Source organism: Triplophysa dalaica, chromosome 13 (assembly GCF_015846415.1).
Source record: "Triplophysa dalaica isolate WHDGS20190420 chromosome 13, ASM1584641v1, whole genome shotgun sequence".
Classification (NCBI taxonomy): Eukaryota; Metazoa; Chordata; class Actinopteri; order Cypriniformes; family Nemacheilidae; genus Triplophysa; species Triplophysa dalaica.
In genome coordinates, this window is record NC_079554.1 from 15,970,681 (window position 1) to 15,998,508 (window position 27,828).

The 27,828-nt window shown below is 37.9% G+C and overlaps 1 protein-coding gene across 1 annotated transcript; it reads right to left on the reverse strand.

Moving 5' to 3' along the window:
• Nucleotides 1-249: 249 nt before the first annotated feature.
• atf6 (activating transcription factor 6) lies at nucleotides 250-27,581 on the reverse strand. The gene is made up of 16 exons (XM_056764321.1): nucleotides 27,343-27,581; nucleotides 26,497-26,576; nucleotides 26,289-26,376; nucleotides 25,995-26,095; nucleotides 24,826-24,955; nucleotides 24,514-24,711; nucleotides 21,942-22,102; nucleotides 13,580-13,765; nucleotides 13,260-13,351; nucleotides 12,863-13,003; nucleotides 11,411-11,524; nucleotides 10,752-10,851; nucleotides 8,994-9,058; nucleotides 7,701-7,812; nucleotides 4,815-4,905; nucleotides 250-1,231 (listed from the first exon to the last, which is right to left on the reverse strand). Exons 1-16 carry the CDS (start codon nucleotides 27,431-27,433, stop codon nucleotides 1,035-1,037), a joined length of 1,947 nt encoding a protein of 648 aa, XP_056620299.1. The 5' UTR covers nucleotides 27,434-27,581; the 3' UTR covers nucleotides 250-1,034.
• Nucleotides 27,582-27,828: the final 247 nt, after the last annotated feature.

Sequence of the window (27,828 nt, forward strand, 5' to 3'; positions counted from 1 at the left end):
ATTAAAGATGCGCTAAGTGAGATTTATTGTGCTGGTTTTCCTTTAGACGTCTAAATCTAGACGCATCTCATAATTGTACCAGAAAATCTTTACAAATACCTTTAATTACAACTTCATACAGTAGTTCTTCATACCACTCATTTCACAAACCTTCAATTTCAGAGAAAAATTCATACCAACATAATTTAACTAAACACATAATTGCCAAAACGCAAGCAAAATATAGACAAATCACTCACAGCCTTGAGCTAGTATTTGTCCAGTGTTTATTTCTTTGCATTGTAACAAAATTGCTTTCATTTCTGTCATATGAGAACAAGACATTTTACAAAATATTTATTGCGGGAAAAGGGGATTCAAGGAAATAAAAAACTTCAACTTCAATCATGGTAAATACAATAAAACAGGAAATATCAGGCAAAACTTATATTTGTCAGGTGCATTTCATTTAAATGGCAAAATTAAATGGCTCTTATTAACCCACAGAGACTAAACAAGTCAAAACAATTATCTAAACATCCTAAAATATATTCCTAAACACTCTTCTTTGGAAATATAAATACACCAGTGTCCTAAATGAAAAGATTGCTTTCTATATTTTTTTCTATTCGCTAGTCACATCTATAGAAAGAAGGCTCGCTGCCAATGCTGGTTCAGTGAAGATAGTAGAATTAAACAAAGGCCTTACCTGTGTACCAAACAAGCTTGGTACTAATGATAAAATTTCGTAAATATTCACTTCAGTTAATTTTCCAAAGCAACAAAAACAGTGCAAACAAAATCAAAGACAATTTCCTTGATAACTACCACAAATAACAGAAGTGAAGCACATCACTCAAGACACATAAAAAGGGGTGTGACAACCTGTTCTGTGTTGCAATTTTTACGAAATCAAAGTAACAGTAAGAAGCCTTTGAAAACAAAGTTTAGGAATAAGACTGGAGTCTAACTTATTTTGTATCATACCAGTCCCAAAAAAAAGACAAAATTCATAAAATGGCAAGATTGCATTTATCGTGGAAAGATTGCCTGGATTAAGAGGAACCCATCAGAACTCCGACAGGGGTCGCGGGCTGGCTGTTGCTGGGGGCCGGGTGATATATAGAATCCGTTTGATTGACACGCAAGATGGGTGGAATACTAGACGATTTGATGTGGAGGATCCTTGTGTCCATGACTTCACAGTCGATCTGCATCATCACCTCAAACTCTTTGTCTTTAAGGACGCTATCTGTAATGAGAAAACACCCAGAAATGTAATTTAACAAGCCTGTGCTTATAGACTATTCGTGTGAAGGTAATGCAGGTGAATGCTGGGTGGCAAGAGGTTAAGAGGCATTTTAGGGTGTTCTTTCAGATGATTCACAGAGGTCAGTCACATGCTGGCCTTTGTTTTCACAAAGCAATAAACAACAGATGACTCCCACGTGAAGCAAAATGGGGTCTTAAGTTAAGGAACTTTAGTCGAAACATCCCTGTGATCATCCACCACGTGAGAGGTATTTTCTTATGATCTTTGGCAATAAATGTGATATTATGAAGAATTGATCTACAATTGAAAATATAAACAGCAAGTAATGGATCTCTCCATGGGCAATAATGCACTGACTTACAAAATCTAATGTACTTAAAAAGCGAAGGAAAATTATATATATTCTTATCATATAGTAAACATACAATCATTTAAAAAGAGTAAACACTTATAAGGGTTGAGACAATGTATAAATCATGCTTTGGCATAAACTGACACAGTTGGAAGCCCTTTCATCTTCCAGATCGCTAGAAGCCAAGGTCATGCTCAAACTTCTTTTCCCATGTTTTGACAGACTCATAAAAGCCTCTTGTCAAACACAGGCGGCAGGTCTGTGAGGTATTTTTGAAGAAACTGTTAAAAAACAGTTTAAAGGATCACACTGCAGATGCTGTATTATCTACCTTTCTATAAGAAGACCATGAGACCTTCAAATTCACGCAGAGCATATGGACAGCAGGAAAGTCATTTGACTCGCTTGAGTCGTGATAAAAACTTTATTATCCTGACAGCATCAGGGAAGGTCAACCTAAAGCACATTTCCAGCCATAACTGGTGAACAGATTTACGTTTCATACCAACAGTTGACCAGATGAGCTCTTTATCCACACCCACAACCATCATTTAAAATCTGAACAGTCATCTCTGACAGGTTCTTGAAATGAAAATCTTAGTCACGCGCAGTACAAATAACCAATATCTGTCACTTTGAAAGACTGGATTGTGCATTTGATTGGGCTATTTTTTCTGTCAGTAAAATATGGTAAGGCACTTTATATTCCCCATTTTCATCAGTTCCAATCTCTATTCGGCTTCTTACGATGAAAGATTTCCACCAGCAGATTATCATGGCCAAAAGAATTGACAATGACAATTGATTTATCTTTTAAAATAAATTATTTTACTAGTTAAATTATTCTTTAATTTAGTATTTTGCCTTTTGATTTGGTCAATGAATCACACACAAAATAAAAATGTATTCTGTATACATTTATTTTTTCCGATGGACTCAGAGAAAGATATTTGGAAGAATGATTGCAACCAAACAGTTCTTGGCCACCATTGACTTCCATGGTAGGAAAATTTTGAATGGTAGTCAGAAGTGCCTCAGAACAGTTTGCTTTCCTACATTCTTTAAAAAATCTTCTGTTTTGTAAAAACAAAACATAGAAATTTATTAAGCAACTTTTCACTATTTGGAGAACTATTTGGTTAAAAGCATTCTTCCAAATATCTTTCTCTGTGTTCATCAGGACAAAGATATGATTTGGAACAACTTGTTATCTTGGTTTTTAATGTCACTATTATTGTCAATACGTTATGAATTTTGTTGGTAATCAAAACTTTTTGTTATTGAAGTAACTCAGGAAAAGTTTCTTTCTAACTGCAGACGGTCACAGAATTTGTGTTTGAAGATGCTTATAGAAAAATCTGAACAGGGCTGCAGAAACCATCATAAATGATGGGTTACAGCAGTCATCTCTGCATTTCACTGCAAGCAATAAAATGACATTGAACTGCTCAGCTGTGCATGTCATCAAAAACTCTATATGATTTTTTCCCTCATCACATCTCTATATTTCCAATCTCTCTGAAAAGTTTTCCGTTCTCAAAGGCTTTCCACTTGGGGAATACTTTTGGATCTGAAATGTGACTGCTCGAATGCCGAATACATTTAAAATCTAACACTCAAGAGACTAAGCAAGTTCCTGATGACACTGGGGTGCACGGACGTTTACAAAAACTGGCTTTTGAGGCTCTTGCCAAACTTCCTTTGAGTGAGAGATATCTCACTGGATCAGGGATATGACCTCTAACCATGGAAGACCCTATGAGAACCAGACAGTGAAAGTCTGTATCAATGCCACTGTGACTGCATTAACATTTTAACTTCGCTTTTTAAAAAAATAAGCAATGACATTTTTGGGCAAGACCAAAAAGTACCTCACTGATAGGACTTCAACAACATGCAGCAAACAAGCAAACAAAGAAAGATTATGATCTTCTCTCAAGGTCACAGATGATTTGAATGCTGACTCATAACTCCTGTGAAGACTGGGAAACAGAACAAACGAAACTGCCAGGGCTCTGCAACAACTCCAAACCAAACACTCTTTTGCAAAACATGAAAATGCAATTGATGGAAGATGAACCAAAAAGCCCTTGTTTTGTTGTTTGGGCTGTTTTCGTGATGGAAATGGGCCACACCAGAAAACAACATGTAGAATGTTTCTCGCCATCCTTGCCTAACATGTGGTGAAAAATAACCTGATTTAAACCCAACATCTTGAGGGTTTACAACGAGAACAGAAACACCTGGCGGCGATTTTGAAAACTAGACTGTCCAAAACTTCTTTTCATTATAAAAACCAAATGAAAGCCATCTTTGAATCAGCAGTTCCAAATAAAAACAGGATGAAGCTGGAAAAATTATATCAACATGTACACTTTTGCTAAACTGTCCTCTCAAGAGGCAATTTTCAGATTTGGATTATATAAACAATTAAACCTTATGAGCTTTAACATCCACCAGTTTTATGTCAACAAGGCAATTCAGGAATTCCAGAGGAATTCAGGATTTTTACCGTGTTGAAGGTTGATTGATGCTTATTGACACAAGTACCATGTTTGGACAATGTACAAAAACCATGCTGTGTTATAAGAGCAGCACACTCAGCATGCCATCTCGTTCAAAGTCTTTTAAAGCACACTTCGAGAATCTACCAACATGACCATAGAAAAAATAGATGGGGAAAATAGACTGTCTTTCACAAAAGCTGTTCACCCCTGAAGGTCTGATATCGCATTTCCCTTAGTCACCGTTCTTGAGATCAGAACAGAGATAATCTAATCTGATACTGTGACCACAGCCAAGAAAAGAAGGGAGAGAAATGTAATAAAAGTGATGGGAAAACTTGAGTGCAAATTTACACGGTACGTGATACGCAGCAAATCTGCTGTGACCTCGCAGGCTCAAATACGGCCGCTTTCCAAGTTAGTTTAAGCCCTCTGCTGCGTAACATTGTGTCCTGATCACCCTGTCAGGGTTTATTTTTCAATCACAACCTTCTGGCTGTACGTTATCCCTTACCTAAAATGAACGACTGTAAAATGAATTAACATCAACCATCATCTGCAGTCTAAATTAATCCAATGAGATAAAGACTAAATCTATACATAACATCTTTGGCACCCTCTTTCCTTTAAGGTTAGTGGAAGTCAAAAAAATAGTCCTGTTGTTTATTTGTATTAGAAAATTAGATCACCAGCTCTTTCCTCTTACCGTTAGAATTATAATTCATAGCTGGCAGGACCAGAGACATCTTGGGACGGCTTCCTTTGTTGTGGCTGGTGGCGGGAAGAAGAAGGTGATCCTGTCAGCGAGAGAGGAAGAGATATTAGTCACCCACCAAATAACAAGCATGAGAAGAGTTTATTTTGCTAGTGGGATTTTCAGAATTTTCAGACAGCCAGCAAAATGTCACATTCCTTTATAACAAGTAAGAAATTCGTTTATGGTCATCGGTACCAATCGGAGACGTTCTCCTATCAGGACACACATTTGCTGAAGACAGAAACCATACAGACTGAACACTCCTACAGTTGAAATAATATACACACGTATCTGTCTGGGGGACAGATGAAGACAGGTCACAGATGGTGATTTTAGTGACAGAGGGCAGAATTTATCAAACGTGTTGGCGTTCAATAACATCTTTAGTTACTGTACAAAAGATGTAAGTTCACGAGGAGATGAATGTCTAATGCTGTTCTTGATTTAAAACACAGACGGGGCTGCACAAAACCCTATAGTTCAGAATTCCACAGAGTTGGCCATAAGTCTATCCTCACACCCAACTGTGACAACGTATACCTTAGGAAAACTGGTGGACAAGTATGCTGTAGACCCCACACAGTGCATTTTGTTATTTGATAAATATTGCACAGAAACTTTATTGTGTCCTGCAGAAGAAGAAAACCCATACCAGTTCAGAATGAGATAAGGAATGAGTAAATGGTAAAATAATTCTTACATTTTGGTGAACTATCCCTTAAATATGTTTTTCCATCCCTGTTTTATTGGGGTATGAAACATGTTAATCCCACTGAGTAACCGCATGCAAAAGCTAAAACTGTTATTGATTGCTTTACACGCAAACCAAATGGTCTTAAGTGGGCAAAGTTTATGCTTCAAAATGCACCAGATCTTTTGGAACAGTCCACAGTAGGTGACCCAATGAAGCCTCCAAAGCTAGTGCCGACAAAGGTGGAAAAATAGAGATGTAGAAAGTGTGAAAGGCAAATGACGTGTGCCGAACAGTATGAGGTATCCATCCCACAGCCAGTAAAGGGACTTCCAGCCAAGTCAAAAGTGTGACAGGCTCAGTTGGAGCTGCAAGCTGGGGATATCATGATGGGGTTACATAAGAAGGAAAATGGAAACATCTTTAGCACGGTTTGGAACGTTTGCAGTTAAACTCCAGAAGTTCCCCGAGCTTGATCAGATGGAATAAATACGATTAGTTTGCAAACAGAGTCAAGAGAAAGATGCAAGGCCTCATCTCAAATTCAGTGGAGACATTTATAAAATAAATAAAAGCAGAAAAGCAAACCCCTATTGAGTAACACTCCCAGAAACCCAGGAAACAAAATATATAAACACGCAGAAACAACACTAATCAAGTCCATAATATTAAAAGATAAAAATCCATTTCCTCTGTGATGTTTCATTGCTCTCAGAGGTCTTATAAAACCTGAAACAATTAAACCTCTTTTATTCATTTTTTAAGGGGTCTACCTTCCCTTAAGATGCATGTTCCATCAAATTTTTGGGCTCTCAAACTGCATCTAGTGGTGAGACTGCAAATTGCAACCAACGGCTCACTCACCGCTCCCCCTCTCTTTCTAAGCATTACTGCGGCTCTCACAGGACGAATATGTTGTTACGTTGCCGCTTCTTGGCCAAAGAAGATAATCTGTTTACGAAACACGCTTTGAAGAGTAGTTTGTCCGAGCCCTTAAGGCTTTGTCCTTGAGGGTCACCATCTGAGAAAATTTCTGACAGGCGATGGATCAATGCTGTGAAAGACTTTCAAAAAGACTGAACATACCTAGAGACCAAACGAAACAACCAAAACATGACTGTCTATGACTTAACCAACGAAATGTCTTATGACTCAACTAGTCAAAGATGGAAATTATTTCTGTTGACACAAATGAAGACTAAAAACAATGACAACTATGATTTTCAAGTCCTTAAATCAAGTCAAGATAAACAGTACCAAGAAATAAAATGTTAAATGTGAGCATTAAAGAAAGATTTACAATGCTTACACCAACATTAGTCATTTCCTTTTTTGTTAGCACAAAAAAGTTTTGGAGTCCTGTTTGCTGTTAAAATACAATAGTGATTCCCAAAGCACTCAACAAATGCCAGAAAAGAAGGACGGGTTGCCATCCATCATCACATCCAATACAAACCGTTGAAATGTGTTATATTACGGTCATTTTAAATGTGTTTATGGAGTATTTTCCCCAAAATGGGTGTGGTGTTCCCTTTGTAACAAAAAAGCATTTGTAGAAAACTTGAAAATACATTGTCCAACATCATTCACATCGTCCCAAAGTATAATGAGAAACAGGTACGGAGAAAAGGGGAAAAATCATTCGCAGAAAAAATATTGAACGGATGAAGGATGAGGGATTTTGTGCTCGGACACAATAAATATGACCTGACAAACAGTGTCCCACTCTAAACAAATGATGCCCAAAACTTTGAGACCAAGTGAGGTTGAGAATAACATAAAATGTCAAACTCATGTTTGTATGCATGTTAGCATGGAAGCTAGTGCTACACGATCATTTTAAGAACTGCATAACTTTAAAAACAGGTTGTTAAATGCATGTTCTCATCTACAAACGTGCTAACGTGTGAAATACACCTCACTGCACATACATGTTTATATAAAAAGCATGACTAACACTGGCATGGAAGAAATGTGAAAACCGCTGTATGCTTTTATTTAAACAAGAACAATAGTTTACAAACAGCAAAACCAGAAGTTTAAAAAGACCCCCCAAGTTTTATAACGCACTTAAGTGTAGTGCAACGGTCTCATGTGTCCCATTATGATGCTGTGTGGGCTTTCAAAGAGAGTGGTCAGCTTACCCGGCGGAAAGAGATCACGTAGAATGTGTCCCCTCTTCTGTTGAGCTCATCAAAGAAGTCATTGTAGGTGCGGTGGGGGGCGTAGTACACCTGCAGCTCACTGCTGGGATTCCTATATAGACGTCAGACACATCAAACATTGACTATAAGAACTGGCATGAAAACCGTTTATATATTTAATACATTTAATAACAATAAAGGAGGTAGACATTCTGTATTGTATTTAAAATCATACGGAACTCTAAAACATAAGAACTATGAAACCATGTCAATGTTTAACTATGTTTTTGATAGTTTTTATTTCTGCAATGCAGAACAAACAAGATGTTAAAGTCATGAATGTTCTCATGAATCTCTTGATAAAACACATATTTTTCCTGTGTGAATGTGGCCTTTTCCCTATTGTTAATGTGCTGAAATAGAATGACAGTCATGCTAAGTTTTGGCACGACGCACTGCTGAGGTCAGGCAAACACGAGCAGCCAAATATTTGATTTACTCTTGAGTGAAAGCAAGCGGGCCCACCCAGACAAAGTTAAACAAATAACAAGAATTTCAAAGGGTGAATCTTACAATGTGTAAAACAGCAATATTATAAATCCATTCTCAATATTTACTCTCAATATTGTAATAACAATCAAATCCATTTAACTTTCATAAATGTATGTTGAGACTGATTTTATCCTTTGGGAATTGGTTGGATTGTGAAAAGCATTGAAATGGAAAACCTAATGTGAAATTATAGTTGTTTGTGGAGGAGTATTTACCTCCTGAAACACGTTTTTGATGAAGCTATGTTAAGAGACGTAGAGGCTGAAAGTTGGGCTCGACCTGGAAATCATCTCAGAGTCAAACTATGCTGTTTGGCAAAACTTAAAAATAGCTTCATCATTTTCTATGATGATGGTTATATCATTGCCGAAATATCTATTGGTCACGGGTTAACATTAGTCAATACCCTTTACAGCCAAGGTGAAAGTTAGAATATTCTGATGAAAGATTATAAAGACAAATCACTTTGTAAACATGCGCTGCTAAATCAAGCAAAATAAGATCAGGAACATATTTAAAACTGAAACGATTTTGGACTTTAAAAATGATATGCTCACAGTTTGAATGTGTCAATTCTGAGGGAGTACACTTTAAATGCACATTACTGAACCTCACAACTACAATGCTGTTTGACCTGAATCACAGACAACTGACAAAATGTTTTGTAACCGATGCCTGAAATTCCTCGAATGTCTGTGTCGTGTGCACGTAACCTTCCTGCTCCAAGTTGAATGAACTTACTTCTCAGATGAATCCCTGTACTGGATCTCAGTCACTATCTGTGAAACCGGTTTATCTACAACTTTCTGTTGGACAAACAAAAGAAAAAAGTAATATCCTGTTAAGAATTATAACAAAGATCAATTGAGCAAATGGTTATTTGTGTGACATTGCGTATTCCTTGCTATCTTCACACATAAACATGCTACTTTCATTAAAAAGTACATAACATGAAATCATGAAAAGGACATTTCATGTAGTGTGTAATGTTGCCGTGTTTGAAAGTAAGCAGTCTGCCAAGTGAATGAATAACAAAGTTATTGGGTTGGAAAAAAAAAGAGTCGAGCCTGAATCATGCAAACGAGTCGTACTTAGTCCGATTAGTGAACCGCCGCGCATTTACGTCACAACATATAGTCCCCGCCTACGTTTTGTTAAAAATGTCCATGAAAACTTCACTCTTCTGCCCCAAACACTGTAGCTCGTGAGCCTTATTCGCGTTAGACCAATCACAGCAGACTAGACCATCTGACCAATCACATCAGACTAGACCATCTGACCAATCACATCAGACTAGACCACAGACTAGACCATCTGACCAATCACATCGGACTAGGCTAGCGGAAAGGAGGGGATTAGACCTATGAATCGATGAATTTGAGAGTCAGTCAAGAAGTAAGGAGAGAATCATTACCTGTTATTACGAAATAATAGTGTTTTTACACCTCTGTACATAGACTTGTTGTAACCAAAGAAGGACCTTAAAAATCCCTAGTTATGTATTCTTTAAAGTGCAGCACTATCGAAAACAAAATTAGGAAAACTTAATACCAGTGTATGTGTCTCTTTAAGAGACCTGAATTACCTGTCTGAACTATTCTTTAAACTATGACTGTGTAGTTCCCATCAAGCAGACAGTTCTCACGCCGGGCATCCTTTTAAACCATCAACCTGCTGGGCACATATTTCCCCAAATTATAACAAACTGTCCATCCACCTCTCCTCACTATACATCCACTGATAAAAATAAACGATAACAAACTAAAGTAAACAAGAGCAACCTGATCATTCATTCTGACTGCATGGTGCATAAACTGGGCTGCTTCACGTTAATTCAGAATGACGCTTGTGGGAAAATATTTAAGCACTGCCATATCTGACCTCATCCCGAGTAACAATAACTTCAATTACATTTCTCACATGATTATTCTTTTCTTTTAAAGAAGTTCACTTAGAAGCTTGTGAGCCTGGAAACCAGTATCATAAACACAAGTATAGTCAAGTACTGACTCACTCGCTGGTAGAGTGAACTGGAAAAAAGAGAGAGGCGACAGAATGATTGAGCCGACTAGGGCAGAGGGCTGTTTACTTTCCCAAGACTACTGGATTATACTTAGTGAGCGGCCGAGATGAAGAGAGTGCGTTAAAGGAGTGAAAGAGATGGAGGAAGACAGAGAGAAAAGAAGGATCTCGCCGCTAATGTAAACATTTAGAAAGACCTATTTAAAAGAAAATAAATCCTGGTGCTTCTTAGCTGTGCAACCTTTCGGCAGAGAGACGAATGTCACACTTAATCTCAGATAAAATGCTCTTCAGTCCATGCACTGGACAATCTCCCAACCTGTCAAAACCTGTCGGTGACTCTCTGACAAAGGTGTGAATTGTAATAGCGTTGAGTTTTTAACTACAATACATTTTAATTGGAAGAAATGAAATTGTCATGGTTATCAAAAGTGTGAATGAGCGTGAGAATGAAAAATGCAAAGAGATGGTTCATACCGGCATGGTTCTGCCTCTGAGATGAGTGTTGCTCATGCGACGGGTTTTGGTGCGTTCAACCTCATGGCGATGTACCCAGCCCCTTAGTTCATTTGCTATCCTGTAATAATGAATAACAGAGACATCTCGGGCTGAACAAGATGAGGTGGCCAACAATAAATTGAAGCTTTGCAGTCGCATGCTTTGGGCTGTGTGTGCGCTTTAAAATTTCATAACCGAGCGCAAAAACAACACAAGTATGAAAAGCATTGAGGACAACAGCAAATAACTTTGAGATGCTTATAAGGTCAATCGCATATTGGAATGCTGATCGAAGCATTGCTACAATTATCTATATCGACAAGAACTCAAATGTTTATAGTTCAGTGTAAACAATGAAAATTCCTTCTCGCTTCAGATCATATCAGATGGGCAAAGTTGCGGCATGAACACCAGATGCTCTCAACTTTAAAACCGACTTCCCACAACACTGTCCAGAACCAGACAAATTGACAATTACCGTTAAAATAATTGAAGACAGATGTGAACTGACTAACATTATTTTTATGTTATGTTAACTTGATGGTTTTGGTTCAACTTTGCCAACCAAACAGCGGGTTACAGCTATTAAATACACATCTGAATGTCACATTGAGGGTGGTATTGTCATTGGTACTGACTTCATGCACTTGGTCCTGTTGACGGGCGGCTGGCAAGAAGGTGGATCTCGAAAATACAGAGGTTCCCTCTTTACCACCATCAACGCCTTCTGCTCTGATCCCACATCCTCCAACCTATGAGAAAGAAAAAACAACATCAAAGACAAAAAATGGATGTAAGCAAGCACGACAGTACTTTTCTTGTTATCGTATTCATGGGAAGACACGGAAGCTGTCAATGAAAACTATGAACGATTAGTGTCAAGTCCGCACTGGGGAAAGTACAACGATTCTGAGCTTAAAATATAGACATGAAATTATCACTATCATATTTTTTTATATAGGTGTTCAATAGGTGTACTGTATGCCTACAAGTAGCAACTGTAGGTTATTGGAGTTTAATTTAAATCGCTTCGGAAAACCCTATGGCTTGAAATTGGAGAGCGGGCCTGGAGCACAGGGAGGCTGGATCTGATTCTCAAAGTCTTTCCTGACACAAAGCAGCACAGACTACGGCGAAGGAAGAGTGTGTGGGAGAGCCATTGGAGTGCGTTCTATGGGCTCAAGCATTAATGGAGGAAATGAATTCGGACCGTAGACTAAACTGCTCCTCATACTATCAAAACTAAATAAAAATGCACAAGGCAGAAAAAACACATTAGTGCTCTGTGGAAATGGTCTAATGAATTGGAGATTTGACAGGAAGCTCTTGCAGGTGTCCACGAACCCCCATGGAAAATAAAACATCTGGGTCTATACCCATATGTACTGTATCTATTTTCCAGTGCTGAATTGCATAATATCATTTCCTGGTCTTCTCCCCAGATAGGTCCAGACCTAGAAAGTCTTTTAAAGATACAACAACACAGTTTGTACGAATAGATCACATGAGACAGCTCTTAAAAACACCCCAGACATTAAAATTATCAAAGTTTGAATGGGTCTTAAAGTTGGACTTGCGGAACGTCACCTGTTTAACCTTCAAAAAACTCTGAAAATTACCAATTGAAACATGATCCCGTTAGTAAAATGCCTCAAATTCAACTAGACCTGGTTGATGAATGTTTAAGAAAACAAAGAGACAGATTTAAGTAATCATTTCTTCAAATATCTGTCGTTTCATGTGGGTAATTTGTCCTGTGAATATCATGTTGTTCGAGCAATTTTGTATAGAAATAAAAACCCAGAATCACCTTTCAGAACATTTCCCAGGGTAGATAAAACAACAAACGTAGTTAGCTGCCCATTTTCTCTACTTCAGACTCATGTGCGAAACAGACATGACAACAGAGCCTTGTTCTCTTACCACTACATTTGGTCATAGTCACTCACCACCTGTGCTCTGGTGTTTTGAAAAATAAATGGTCTGTATAGATTCTGATAGGTGAGGGCCTCAGGTGCGTCCGGCCCCACACATAGCAATGAGAAGAAATGGATATTTGTGCAAATGAAGAAACTACGGAAAAGTGTTACCTGTTAACAACATTGGAGGGATCAGTCTCAGGCATGTTTGACTCCACGTTTCTCTCAGACTCTACGGAAAAACCCAGCAGGTGTCGGCCACCGGTCGAAGGGGCGGCGGGAAAAGTGGACTCTTGGTTTCCACCAAGCAGACTGGGTGGGACACAAAAGAAGGCAAAAGAGAACAAGGCAAGCTATTAAAACCTTTAAATTACACACTTTGTTTCATCAGATGTAATTACAAGGTGCTTGGATAAATAAACCAACTAAATCCAGATAAACAAACACACAAATAATCAAATTCTGCACCAGTTATATTTCACACTGAAAGGGCGATCGTTTCCGACCTTTTCCATTTATATGGAAATAATATGCTAATGATTTTAATCGTATAAATAATAAAATTAACCTTATTGGACCCAAGTTAACGACTAGGAAGACCAGGACCACCATAAGACACACGGCCCTTCTTTTAGGAGCTGTTGCATTCAGCACGGAGTTCTAAAAGGACAAGAAACAATGTAAGTGATTGAATGAATGAAGAAAAAACTATAAAATAGACAATCCTTAACCAAGGCTTCAATTAAAACTACAGACTACATAACAAACTACAGACTACATAACAATATTTAATATGATTTAAATACTAAACAAAAAATTTCATCTGGATCTGCAAATAATGTTATTACAGTCCGATCAGATCAAATAGTTGAAATGATGAACACCTACCTCACTCATCAGCCCCTCCAGCTGTCTTTTCAACGTGCCGTTTTCATTTTTCAGCTTCTCGTTCTCTGACAGCGCCATGTTTAGACGGGCTTCCAGGGTCAACAGGTACTCTTTCTTCTTCTTCCGAGAGATTGCCGCAGACTCCCTGTTCTTGATCATGCGCTGCTGCCTTCGACACCCACTCGACTGGACAGAGAAAGAAAAGAAATTAGACAACAACCAGCATTTGCTCATGGGGTCAGGACACTCTCGCAAAGTTACATGCAACATGATCTTGGTCAGGAATAAATCTACAAAACACTGATAACAAATCTTGCAGGACGATGGTGTCACGAGACGGTTTGGTGGCACTGATGAGTCATACTTGTAAGACGATTGTTTATAGTGCAAGTAAATTAGAAAAGTGATTGCGACTTGGATCCTGAATTTTTGCCGTAGCCCGAGCTTTGATCTGGACAAATCAAGAGATGCTGGACAACATCAATGTGTTTCCATGACCTCTTCACACACATTCCAGCGGGAAAATATAGCAAAAAGACATCTGGCACACCTTCTATTGTAGAGGAATGTGAACTTGCACTGGTGCATGGAAAGAGACGGAAAGAAATCCCTATTTTCGATTCAAGACATACAAGAATATTTTGCTGCTCATTAAGAGTCTGGAATAAATAGACATTTGAAGCATGTCTCATCTGCATTCCTCTGGAAACACGCAGTTGAAGCATCCATCTACATGACCTCTCACCAGCTGAGAACCTCAGATAACCACAGATGTTCAACCGAATAAAGAAAATTCACAACGGAAATTTAGCGGCATCTAGTGTTAAGGTAGCAAATGCAGCCAATGGCTCACTCCCCCCCTCCCCCCCTTTCGAAGCATTACGGTGGCTGGCACAGGACTAAGATGTTGAGATAACGGATTTAACTTATAAAACGCACTCGGTTAAGCAGTTTGTCCGTTTAGGGCTACAGTACAAACAACATGGCGAATTTCATGCAATTGGACCCACGGTGTATGAGTATAGAAATAGCTCATTCCAAGATAATAAAAACATAACACTTCATTATGTAAGGTCTTTATACACCTCTGAAGACACGTATATTAGATTGCATTTTTGTCAATAGATCCTCTAAAAAAATTACACACAGCACCTATAAAAAAACGATTCAAACACTATTGTCTATGCAGACATAACAAGGGCCCAGACATATTATTCACAAGCACTATAAACTATGAAACTAAATGATGAATTAATATGTCCAACTCTAACAATTTCCTGGAACAAAATATAAACCCAATTAACTGAGCAGCTGATATAAACAGGGTCAGGACAAAATGACACCGCAACCCAGTCTAGACTCCACCCGTACCAGAAAACTTCAATGGAATAGAATATAGCCAGAGACCATCAACTGTGTGAGACTGTCAGAGAGGTGTGGCAACATAGACGGTTCTCACAGCCAGACCATATTAAGACTCTGGCCTATTAGCCGTGCTGATTAAACATCTGGGATCTCCATGAGCCTTTTGTGCCCCCATCTCCTAAGAAAAACTTGAAAACCGGGAAACGGGCCATGAGCAGGGCCTGGGAATCAACAACAAATGTGGTTACCAGGAATGAGGGGGTGCCATCACCATGGCGATGGAACCGGATGGTTTAAGAGACCTTGGGGGATGTTGGCACAACTTACCAAATATCAGTGTTGCTACGGATTTCTGCAGGAACAATCGAGGACATTTCATGAGATATTGGTTTCATTTCACTTTGTGAACATCTGAGAGAGGGTCACTCAAAGAGATAGGTTCACCCAAAAATACAAAAGTTCTGTCATCATTTATTCATGCTTGTGTTGGTTTTAAGCCAAAATATGACTCTCTTTTGATAAACACAAATGCAGATATTTTGAGAAATGCCTCAGTGGTTTGCATCCATACAATTGAGGTCAATGGGGAGCGATGTTGTTTTGTTACCAACGTCTTGAAAATATATATTTTTTGTGTTCTTAAATACGAGTGAATAAATGATTTATCATTCAACTAGTCCTTAAAGAAAGAGCTTAGAATATGCTAAACAAATGTATAATCGCTCATATCGATGCTGGGATTTTCACAGATGAAAAAATACTTAATTTTTTGGAGGATCTATTGACCAAAATACAATACAATAAACATAACCATGTCTTCAGAGGTGTATAAAGACCTTACATAATTAAGTGTTTTGTTTTTATTATCTGAGAATGTGCTATTTTTATCTACATACACCCCGAGTCCCCTTGCATGGAATTCACCATGTTGTTTCTACAGTAGCCCTAAACGGACAAACTGCTCTACAGAACAGGTAGTAAACACATTATCTCCTTTGGCAAAGAAGCGAAAACGTTACGACATCTGTTCCGTGTCAGCCACCATAGTGCTTCGAAAGTGAGGGTTGGAGTGAGCAGATGGTTACAGTTTGCAACCTCACCCCTAGATGCTACTAAATTTCTCTGATTGGACCTTTAATAGACAACAGACAATAGTATGTTTATTTTGTGAATCTTTTACTCAATTCGGGTCAGATATATTTTTCAAATATTCCCAATTGATCATAACCTGCTTGGCCAGTCTTCAGTTTACCAATAGTATGTAGTGTGAGCCCTAAATGCCCAAGACTCAACTCTCTTCCAGACTAAAGTATACTGAGACAGGAAACTGAATTCCTCCCTAGGCTGCGCAGACTAACTTGCCCGAGGTCATTAATCTTAAACTGCCATAACAAAGCATTACATGCAATCTGCTCTGCAGTCATCACCATTCAGCTGTTTCAAACATCCCACTGCGCACAAACTCACAAACAGTCACACACACCGTACACTCCCGGACACCTGCCCCACCTGCCACATTTACTTTTGGATTCCAGTTCCTAACCCTCAACCCCAAACCTCTTCTGAGTCAAACCACAAAAAGTCATAGTTAAACCACAGCTGTGCAAACCCACACAAATCCCCACAAACACTCGACAGCCATCTATGGACTGTGACATTCTCAATGAGCCTTATTATTGCATGCCTATGACATCAGTGCTGGAAGAAAAAAAACAAATACGTAAAAGTCAGGAAGGGGTTGCACTTGACTGACATTTTTAATCTAGTTGGTTTAACGCTAAATTATTGGCATTTATTGTGTATGGGATTTTAAGATAAGGTTTATCCTCATACAACCCACTGTTTGCTTTTATAACTGGGGGATATACTCTATTGACTATAACGCAACACATACAGCCAATAAACACATTTACAAAGGAATAAAATGGCAGTAATTACATTGCTGACTGTGACAAGGGTTTGTTGACATTTTTATTTTCACAATCAATTACAGATGTCAGGGTTTGGCCCATGCTGGTAAATGTCGTCGCTACACCACCCACCCAAAAACAAATATTTCATTACATTCTAGTGAATATTTTACTAGTGCCAAATCTTTCGCAGTGCCCCTAAAAAAGCACCAACTGGAAAAAGACATCAACAGTGGAACAGCTAGTGAGATGAAAGGGAATGCTAAAGGATGTGTTTTTTTCAGGAAATATAGACCTCCATGGTTAGAACAAATTCTAAGAAATACAAAAAAGACAATTACTGCAATTGTCCCATTTACTTCTGGACTCGGAGAGAGAGAGCGTGTCGATGTGAGAGTTTAGGCATGTGCGCGTTTGCCACGTAGGAGTGCAATAAATACACCAACCAAGAGCCGGAGCTCAGAATTAAGGTCAAGACAAAAACAGAAGCAAACAGAAGATCTCTGCTATAGTTATTTTCTGAAACCCAACAGACATTGAGACTACAGAGGTAAACCATTCATCTTATTTCCCTAAATGTCAAATCTGTCTAACACAATCATCGCTGACGCACTAACCTGTTCGGCTATTCTTTAGCATTTACAGGCAATTCAAACCCCAAAGCGTTGAAAGGTCTCCAGACCATTCAAAAGTCTTTACATCATTTTACAGCGCTGAAGTTCTCCAAAACATTGTAATTTGTAATTCCAGGCCATAATAAAATCCCAAACCTGCAACATTCAAAGCAGATCTGAATTTTACAGGGAAACCGCCGGGTTATAGGGAAACAATAACTGTTGCTATAAATGTGTGAACTTGTTTTTCTTTACTTCTCGGTTTAGACATTCACGACCGAGTCTAAACGACAACTTGTGTGCACTGCATACGTTGTGCTCTGCGTGTGAAACCACCCTGAACTACGATATAAACATGTGCAGATTGGGACTAGACCCACGTGCATAGGGCTGCTGCACAGCTGTCCTTATACTAATCTGCTAAATACTTAAATATGGATCACGGTTTTAGTGTCAAGCCTCAAAATCAGAAATACACCAGGGTCTTAACCACGTGTGTACTGCATAGACATGGTCCATTCAGTAGTGCAACAAGGGAGTAGTTATCGCTCATTTACAACTGTACTACATGCCTGTTTAAACTGTATGTGCTACATACCGCTTCTGTGAATACTGAGCATACCGTCATGCGATACAAATAGATACGGGTGGATATCCTGCCGATCTGGACTAAACTCACAGCTGTAATATGACATGGTGGTGTTTGATAGCACAAGAAGTCAATTACATAAATTGTTTGAATATAAATGCTGCCCAAAAATACAGTAGATACAGTATGTGATTTATTTACCTTGTGCCGTCAGCTTCTGGAGTGCATGTGTGTAAAACAATAAATCAGACGCACGATTCCAACATCAAGTTACGTTTTGATCACACTGCAAGCTACAACACTGCCGCAAAATCACAACTTTAAAGTTTAATACTCATCTATGTTTGTAGAATGAGAATGATTATGGACCAACGAGAATTCACAATAGGCGGAGCTATTTTTATTCAACTTAATGTTCACAAAAGTATAGCACTTCCCAGAGGACCATCTTGAAAACTTTTTTAACTGGCTTCTCATGCAACCGTGGTTAAATGGTCCGATCTACACCACTGCATCATTTCAACCCACCTACACATGACTTAACGTATAGACAGGTGCTCTGTTTTTCTTCATTCGGAGACCTTGGAAATTGCTCCACGAACTGAACCTGTAATAACATCCACAGTGGAAAAAACAGCACTAAACCTACAGGAATCTGAGACTAATCCTGAACTCTGACGTCAGAAGAATCAATTACAGGGGGAATTACAATAATGGAAAATAATAAGTGCATGAGCTCACTGTGAGACTGTTGCTTAGGACTGAAAGTTGCGTTACACACTCACAAAACAAACATAAAAAGTTATTTCATTGTTTTAATCTTACATAATCAGAATGTCAAATGTCCAGTAAAATATTGGGTTTGTAATTAACCCTGAAGAATATTTGGAGAAAGAATAGAGGAATGACTGTTGTACGGATACCATCCCTCTTGAAACCTATACAAACGTATGCTTTTCTCACCTATAATTCTCTATTTATATCCTTTTTTCACAACTACACCAGTGTTCTCGCTCTCTCTCCGTCCTCTCTCCCTCTCTTATATATAAACACACTAATTTCTTACATCTGCAAAGATGCTTTTAACTAATGGTTAGGACAGCACATCTGGAAGAACACATGGTTTCCATTAGGTGAGTTAATACAATCAAAGACAGATCGAGTCTTTTTCCCATCATGTTTGTAAGCAGTTGTTTTCTTTCTACATTTCTTGATTTGCTGATGTCATTTATGTGCCTCTAGTGGCACCAAACAGAATTGCAAAAATACTGATTGTTTTAAAAAAGTTTAGCAAAACTCTGCTCAAGCCAAACAAGAAGTCCCGCCAGTGGTTAAGCCAGATGCTGATCTGTCCAGTCAATCAAACAAGATCATTGTATTTACAGTATTTAGAGGGATACTCCACCCCAAAAAATGAAAATTCTGTCATGAATTACTCCCCCCAAGCTGTTGTCTCAAACCTGTATAACTTTCTTTGTTCTGTTAAACACAAAGAAAGGAACATTTGGGGAAATGTTAGGAACTGCCATTCTGAGTAGAGGTGCACCGATTGACCGGTCAGTAACCGGAATCGGCCGGTTTTCGCATGATCGGCCATGACCGGTGACCGGCTGGTCAGTCTCACTACTTGCCGATTCGAAGCCGATCGTATGTTGCCAGCGACGCGGGCAATAACGTCAAATACGTAAGTAAACGTCCGTTCAAGACAGCGGTCTTTCAGGGCTCATTTACGCTCGTGACTGCGTGGTTCCACCGAATTGCGCGAGTCTCCGCGCGCACACACACAATTTTTGACTGTCCAGTTGTTCACCTTCGTTGCTCCGTCTACTTCGGGTATGTTCTACATGCTAACTGTGATGCTAAAGTCTGACACATGCTAAACTCATGTTGAAGTCGTTCACTATGTGTAAAACAAGTGTAAATTCCATTCAACCCGATTAATTATCTTATGTTAAAACTATGGTCATTTCAATGAGGTAAAATGACATTCAATACGACTTGAAAAAAATCCAAGCTATAAAAAATGAATAAATTAAACAATATTTGTGCTATATATCTGATTGAGTTCCTTACAAACACAAAAATGGGCAAATACAAATAAATATAGGTAGAATTCACTCATAAGATTTGTAACTTTTTATTGAAGTGGCAGCTAAAATCAACCCACTTCTTTTAGAACTACAGACCCAAGATAAAGACCAGTTATTATACATTTCAGAAAAAATAAATAAAGCAATGATAGTTTCATAAACAGAAACAGACAAGAATAAAGTTGAATTATTTTATTGTTATCTTAGACTTTTGTGAGCGTACAAATATGAAAAAGGTTGATTAAGTGATTAAGTTTAGTTATATTTTATGATTGATACTCATTTTAGTCACAGAGTTTCTTCAATTTAAGAGTTATTTGGGCAAGAGAAGATTCTGTAATTTAATGCAAGTTGTAGAACTGTATTAAGGGAAATTGTAATGTTCAATAATTTATCTAATGATAATATAAAACAATGAAAAAATGTGTACTGAAGAAAATTATAGTTTGTGGATATAAAATTGGAATCGGCAGGTTTCTCTTATAATAAAATCGGAAATCGGAATCAGCAAAGAAAATTGCTCTCGGTGCATCTCTAATTATAAGGGCAACTGATATTTGGAGAAATGTTAGCAACTGGGGCATCATTGACATCTACTATAGAATAAAAGTTAAAATGGAAGTCAAAGGTGCCCCAGAAGTATTTGCTTTCCTAAATTCTTCAAAATACATAATTTTGTGTTTAAAAATGATGTATTAATTTAGTTGATTTTGTTGAATAAATTGTTGAAGTCAGACGTTTTGGGTTGAGTATACCTTTAAGTGTCAGAAAGAAAGTCATGCACTTGCTTTAAAGGGATTATTCACCCAAAAATGAAAATTATGTCATCATTTACTCACGCTCATGTAATTTCGTGCCTGGATAAATTACTCTGTTTTGATAAACACAGAGAAAGATATTTGGAAGAATGTTAGGTATTTTCAGTTCCAAAACACTGTTGACTACCATCGTAGGAAAAATAAAATAGTAGTCAAAGGTGCTACTTTTAAAGATTTGTTTTCCTAAAAACTAATTCTTCAGAACAAAACAAAAAGTAATAAAAATGTTCATACTATGGATGAAAATTGCTAACATTCTTCCAAATATCTTTCTCTGTGTTCATCAGAACAAAGAAATTTATACAGGTATGAAACGATCTTAAATTTTCATTTTTGGTTGGAGTCTCCCAATTAAACCTCTATGATCAATTGATTATATGCAATAATTCCTTTATTAATCTCCGCCATGTTACCCTGTCACACTGACAGAAATTTATCTCCCAGTCAGTTTTGCTACTAACAAGTTTAAGAAATTAAAAAAAAGAACTCCATACTGCCACATTGACCAATAAGAAACAAAGTGAAAGCAATTATTTTTACAGTGAATTAAACAGTTTGAAAGAAAACGTTTTCAGGATATCATTTAGTTGAAGGTTAGTTATTTCAGTACTAAATATTTCTATAAAATATATTTCAATGAAAACGTAAGTGTGGGTTAGGGTTAGAGATAATCACGACAGCAAAACACTCCCATCACAAAATCTTGTAGAGTAAAATTAATCAATTCCCAGTTGAACAAAACGCTTGCATGGCCCCCTATTTTAATCATGACATCAAGTCTGACACCAAAAACATTTATTTGGAACACCACAGACGTTTCTCATACATTGTCTATTAAACCGCTACTTTTCCATAAAACTGAATCCTCACAACAGCCCTGTCAGGCCACACACACATTTTCGCTCAGATCTGGACATAAGGGAACTGCACGATAACAGATTTAAAAAATGATGGAGTCAAAGTTTTAGCAACTTACATCATCCTCAGGGGTGGAGTTCGAGAGTGTCATGGCAACCACTTGAGAGGCTGTTGCGGGTCTGTCCTGAGCAAGCGTTGGTACGGTGACCACACGCGTTGTCACTGCCTGCGTTTGCAGTTGGACCACCTGAGCAGGCTGAGTTAGCAACATGGGTCGACCTGAGAGACAAAACACAGACAGTCATGTCCAAAAACTTTCTAAAGAGACTGTCAAGCCACTGGTAGTTTTTACATCTAAACTGTCTCCAATCTAAACTTTAAAACAATTTACAAAGGAATTTGATAGTATGAACTATGGGAAATGTATTGAGAGTCCATGTTATTTTTCTTTGCCCTTTGCCTTTCTTTAACAACCTCCATTAATCTCAAGGCTTTGAAAGTAATGCCTCAGGTTAAAGCACGGATAAAACATTCAAAAATAGTTTAACCAAAAAGTAAACTGTCGTGCCAAACACCATCCTTCACCCAGAACAAAAACATCACCCCCCCAGGTAACAGTCACAAACACAATTTGTCAGACGTGACGGGTCGCTGCTGGCATTGCATTAAAGGCGAGGAATTTGCAAGGACCCTGCAGGGGTCATTACCAACAACTTCCATTCCCATTGACTCACCCATCAGTCTTCAAATAAACTACAAATAACCTCTCAAATTAAACCTCGGTGTTAGGCCAAAATGAAAAATGAATGATGCAGAACACAATGAGTTCACTGCCACAATGTTTGACACAGAGGGTTCATTACTTATTTACTGCTTGCGGCAGAGATCCTCGTTCTTCTGAGGGAAAAACAGCAAAAAGGGCAAAATGTTATCGTCCTCGGTGAAATGTAACATTTATAAACCAAACAGCAGTGACACAACAGGGTTTATTCTGTTTAAAGGACCCGTCACACTGTTGTAAAATATGAAGTGAAAAGTGATTGTTTGGACCAACTAAAGTACAGTGATTTGTAAAGTCAGGTCTCTAGCGGTCCAGATAAGACGCTTACAGGATAAGATTACTGAATGTGACTCGAGGCTGCTCTTGTCCTCTATTGCTGTTTCCAGGTGTGTGAGGTAAATGTTTATACTGGCTTGAGGAAACAGATATTGGAGCTTGATACCTGACAGCTGCAGTATAACATACTCAAAACATTAAACAGAGTCACCCGTTTCATCAGAACAGTCTGCAAAGAAAACCGACATCTACTAAACAAAATTCACTACAGTTAGATTGAATGAACAAGTTCATAATTGCAAACAAAAAAAGTTCATAGTCTTCAAAAACAAAATGAAAACCATAACCGCATTCTGCAAAGCACTGTATTAATACACTCAATACTTTACCTGGGCAAATATTTTTTTCAATCCCTTGTAGATATGTATAAGACAAAAATATGTCATAAATCTATGACATTTTTTTATGCATATTTTAAACAAATATCTTTCTTTGCTTATTATACTAACTAAATATGTAACAAGACTTTGTTAAAGTATAGTAATCTTTTTAAAATATTCTTTAAAGCAACACTTTAGAATTTTTGCTCACATGTTCCCCATGTGGTTGATAAGCGCGATTGTCTGATACCAGTGTTGTAAATACTGTCGCTGTACAAGCTTCCCCATGGGCAGCGCAATACTTGTAAATGGTTGACTAAGCTGATGGAAGCGGCGAATGCAGAAACGTTGTTTGGAAACCATTAGGCGCTCTTCTGCAGGGAGGGGATGGGCGGGGTTTGTGTAAACCGATCCGAACACAGAACTTACAGCGTGTGGTTGTAGCCGCTATGAGGCTGCTCATGTAGCAGTGGAAGTAGAATTCGTCTGGTTAAGAGTTCAGTTTTACAAGTGAAATAATTTTAGAGACATTATTTTAAGGTCGAAAAATTACAAAGTGTTGCTTTAAGCTTGTAAGGACTTTAATATTTTTCATAAAGCATACTTTTTTCATTAAAAAAGTTTCCTGAAATGTCAAGGTTTTCCTTGATGACTGTCATGAAAATATAAGGGACACTGGAAAAAAAATTGAAACATTTTTTTTATAGGAATAGTAGACTACATCAAGAGCTGTATATGGGTAGTTGACAAATAAACCGTAAACGTGTTCTTATGGTGTGACAGTAAAAATCTAGAAAAAACTACCAATAAAGTTAAAACTCTCATTAGCTCTCTTATATTTTCACTAGAAATATTAATAATAGAAATAATAAAATATTACCACTTTGTCTTCTACATTTTGCTATGTCACATGATAGGGCACATGTAAAGTATATCATACACCAATATCCAATGTTCCAATTATATAGTTCTATACTGCCTTTACAAGGAAGCTTTCCTTCATCAGACTGCACTAGGACGCTAAAGAATTTGAGTTTTGCGGACACATAATTTGATGAATATTGAAGATTTGTTAGCAACAAAACACATGCATATTCCATAAACATCAGTCATCTAGTTCGCCTGAAGACAGACTCCATAAGATAAAAAGAAACAGCCAGCCACCTATAGCACAAAAATGTTGTTGCTTGGCGACATCTGCTGGTTTTTAAATGCAGGAGCAGAGGACATTTTTTGGCAAATGCGTTCATTACCTGCAGAGGGTGCTGGCTGAATGGTGACTGGTGAAGGTTTCTGGAGGATTGTGGTCTGAAGAGGCTGGATGATGATTGTTTTTGCTTGAAGGGATGCTGCAGCATGGGTGATGGGCAGTGCGGTAATGAGCGGTTTAGGCTGAATGGAAACCTTGGTGCTGGTCTGGATGGGTCTCTTAGCTGCCTGGAGAGGCTTTGCTGTGAGAAAATTAAATTCTCTATTAGAAATAATGCAAAAATAAAATAATACAAATTACTCTAGACAATAGAGAGGTTTAAATTATGCTACATGAATGAATGTGGTTCATATACCTTTCAGGGTCTGATTGGTCCTCTTAGGTGGCTTCTTTTCGACGGGGATCTCAGAAAATCCACTGGAGTCGGAGCACACAGAGAGCGGGGAGGGTTGAGAATTCCAAGACAGTGGAGAATGCACCTCATCCTGAAGAAAAACAGATATATATATATATATATATTTATAAGTAGAGTCGCATAAAACCTAGTCGTCTCATGATTTAAAGCAACAGTCCTCCCATAGGCAAAAATCCCAGACAAATACATTTAAGCATTTGAATCTGGTTCTCATACAGGATGTTGCATCATTTACTGGTAGGAGAGGGAACCGAGTTTGTGGTGTTTATTTACACATTGGGACAATGGGATGTTGGCTTCAGAATGTAAATATGTCTACCGAAATAATGTGTTTGTGTAATTTGACTGAATTTGACAGCTTGACGCTGCTATAACACCTTGAACTGTCAACACACCTATTCCAAAATAATCCTGGACACACCTCAATGAGAGATGGATTCATTAGTTTGATGATGTGTTGAGAGGCGATTAAGACATCTGTTAACACAATGCAGTCTTAATAAGACACCTAATTCACATGGGTGTATGTGCGTTTTTGTGCCATCTTGATCTCTGAATCAGGGCAGCTGGCAGGATCAGTGCAGTCCAAACACAACCCATCTGGCCACTGAATGAGCAAGTGACAACTAAAGTCATCATCAAATGTTACTTATATGTCTATCTATTTTAATAGATCAGAAATAGTTTAACATTCTTAAATAATAGAGTATTGATGTATATACATCACCAGGCCCATTAATCTATCCGTTTCAGAGTATCCTTTGTCAATTAATAGAACTGTGAATATAGCCATTAACGTAAAAGAAAGTCATACAAAATATAAAGAAATTCTGAACTGTTTGTTTAAAAAACATATACCAGTCAATAAAAAATAAAATATGGGAGAAAAAAAAACGGAAAAAGAGAGTATAAACTATAAAAAGTATAAAAATACATTTTCTATGCAACAAAACAGTGACCATGTTCGATTTTCTGTGGCTGTTCACAGAAAACCGAGTGGAGACAGAAGCAGCCCGAAACATATTTTCGTATCACACCCTGACAAATCAGATACAAATCTCAGAGTGCAGAGAAGGGACTGTTTGCATTAGGGGCGTGGCTTAACTCACAAGTGTAGAGGAGTATGGGGAGCACGGCTCCACTGAAGCTGGCGAGGACACAGAACTGAGAGTGTGGTTCGGTGAAAGTGAGTTCGCCGTTACATCCCCATCTGTGATAGAACACACAGAGAACAGCATGAAACAGGATCACACCCAAAAATGATGACTAATATATTGCAAAACACACTAATAACAATATTATTATTTCCATGTGTCTTTTAAAAAATGATTAAACAAATGTAAAAAATATTAAATCTGTACTGCCATGTATAATAATAAACAGTTGATGTTAAAATTCAGTACCAGATGGAGGGCTGGCGTTTTCTCTCCAGCCATTTGGGGTCCACCCTGGATCCCCAATGTCAAAGTTAAGGTCAGTGGCAGGGTTGTCCTAGAGAAAAGAGGCTTTAAAATCATGCTGAAATATTTTCCTGCTAACCAACAAACATCAATAGACAGTCAAATTCAGCTACTCGCTTATGTAAAGATGAAATAATATGGATTGACTTACATAGCTGACACTCTCCACTAGCGCCTGTAGGAGTTCATCAGCATCACCAAGCCCATCCAGGTCATCAAACAAACTGATATCTACAAGAAAACAAGCATGTGAAGTGAAGAAACAGAATGCTTACAAAATATAACCATGGTTACTACAGTACTAGAGTTTAAATCAAATAAAAGCATGGTTCATTTCTCGAAGGGAAAGGTTTTACTCTTATAAAGAGCAGACAAAAACAAGTGTTATAACACCTTTATAAGAAAATCAGACGTTTCGGGCTACAGATAATATTTTAACTCCAAAAGAGACTAAATAAAGATGAAACACACAGCAAAACGTTTTAAAACATGTGCAGTAGAAGCACAAAATGGCGAGATGAACTTGACTTGGACGTCAGGTACGTTATTTCAGTAAACCTACACTGATTTATTTATTTAGGAAGTCCGAATAATTTCGTCAAATCTCGTTATATATAATATATAACCAAGTATATACGTAGATTTAAGATTAATAACAAATACAGTTTTTCAATATAAAGCTACTTATTACATATAATTGCTCAACAAAACAATCTATAATGATGAACTTTAACATCTCGCGTTAACTTGCTTCATAAAACTCTTTTAGTATGTTGATATATGTAAATAAAGTTCATTATAAACTGAACCCACGAACACGACGACGTTTGGAGTGACGTTATACATAAGATCCAGTAACTTAGTTAAATTAGGTCACGTCATAATACAGATACTGTAAGATAGTCTTGTTAATTCATTTTTTTTTTCTACTTTTACGCGAGCAGCTCTCGCAGACCTCATAGCTGTCGCACTGTCAAGGATATTTAGTGTTTCTCACCCCACTCTCCATCCTGATCGATGGAAATATCCTCCGCTTCCTTATTCATCATCGATGGATTCATGAAATCTAACATCAAATTCGACGACATTGTTCCTTAAACACATTAGTAACGATTAACGTTATACGGACGACAGGCAGCACTCGGTAAGTTCGGTGTAAAGTTGTAAACACTCATTTCCCGATTCTGATGAAACTACATGACAACAATGCGACAAGTACACGTCTAGCTTTACGGTAACTCTACGGAAGCCGGAGTGGGACAAACAAAGCGATCTCTTTTGTTATTCATTTAAACGCCACAAGATGGCGGTAGATAACACTTTTAGTCTGCCTTACTTAGTTTCTCCCTTAACTGCACTTTGATGGTGTGTTTTGACATTATATGAAAAGAGTTTCATGGCCAGGATTGTGAAAGAGTCGTCACATGTCCCCCTTATCTTTGAAACCTTTACCCAGATTTACTATGATTGTAACTTCATTTGC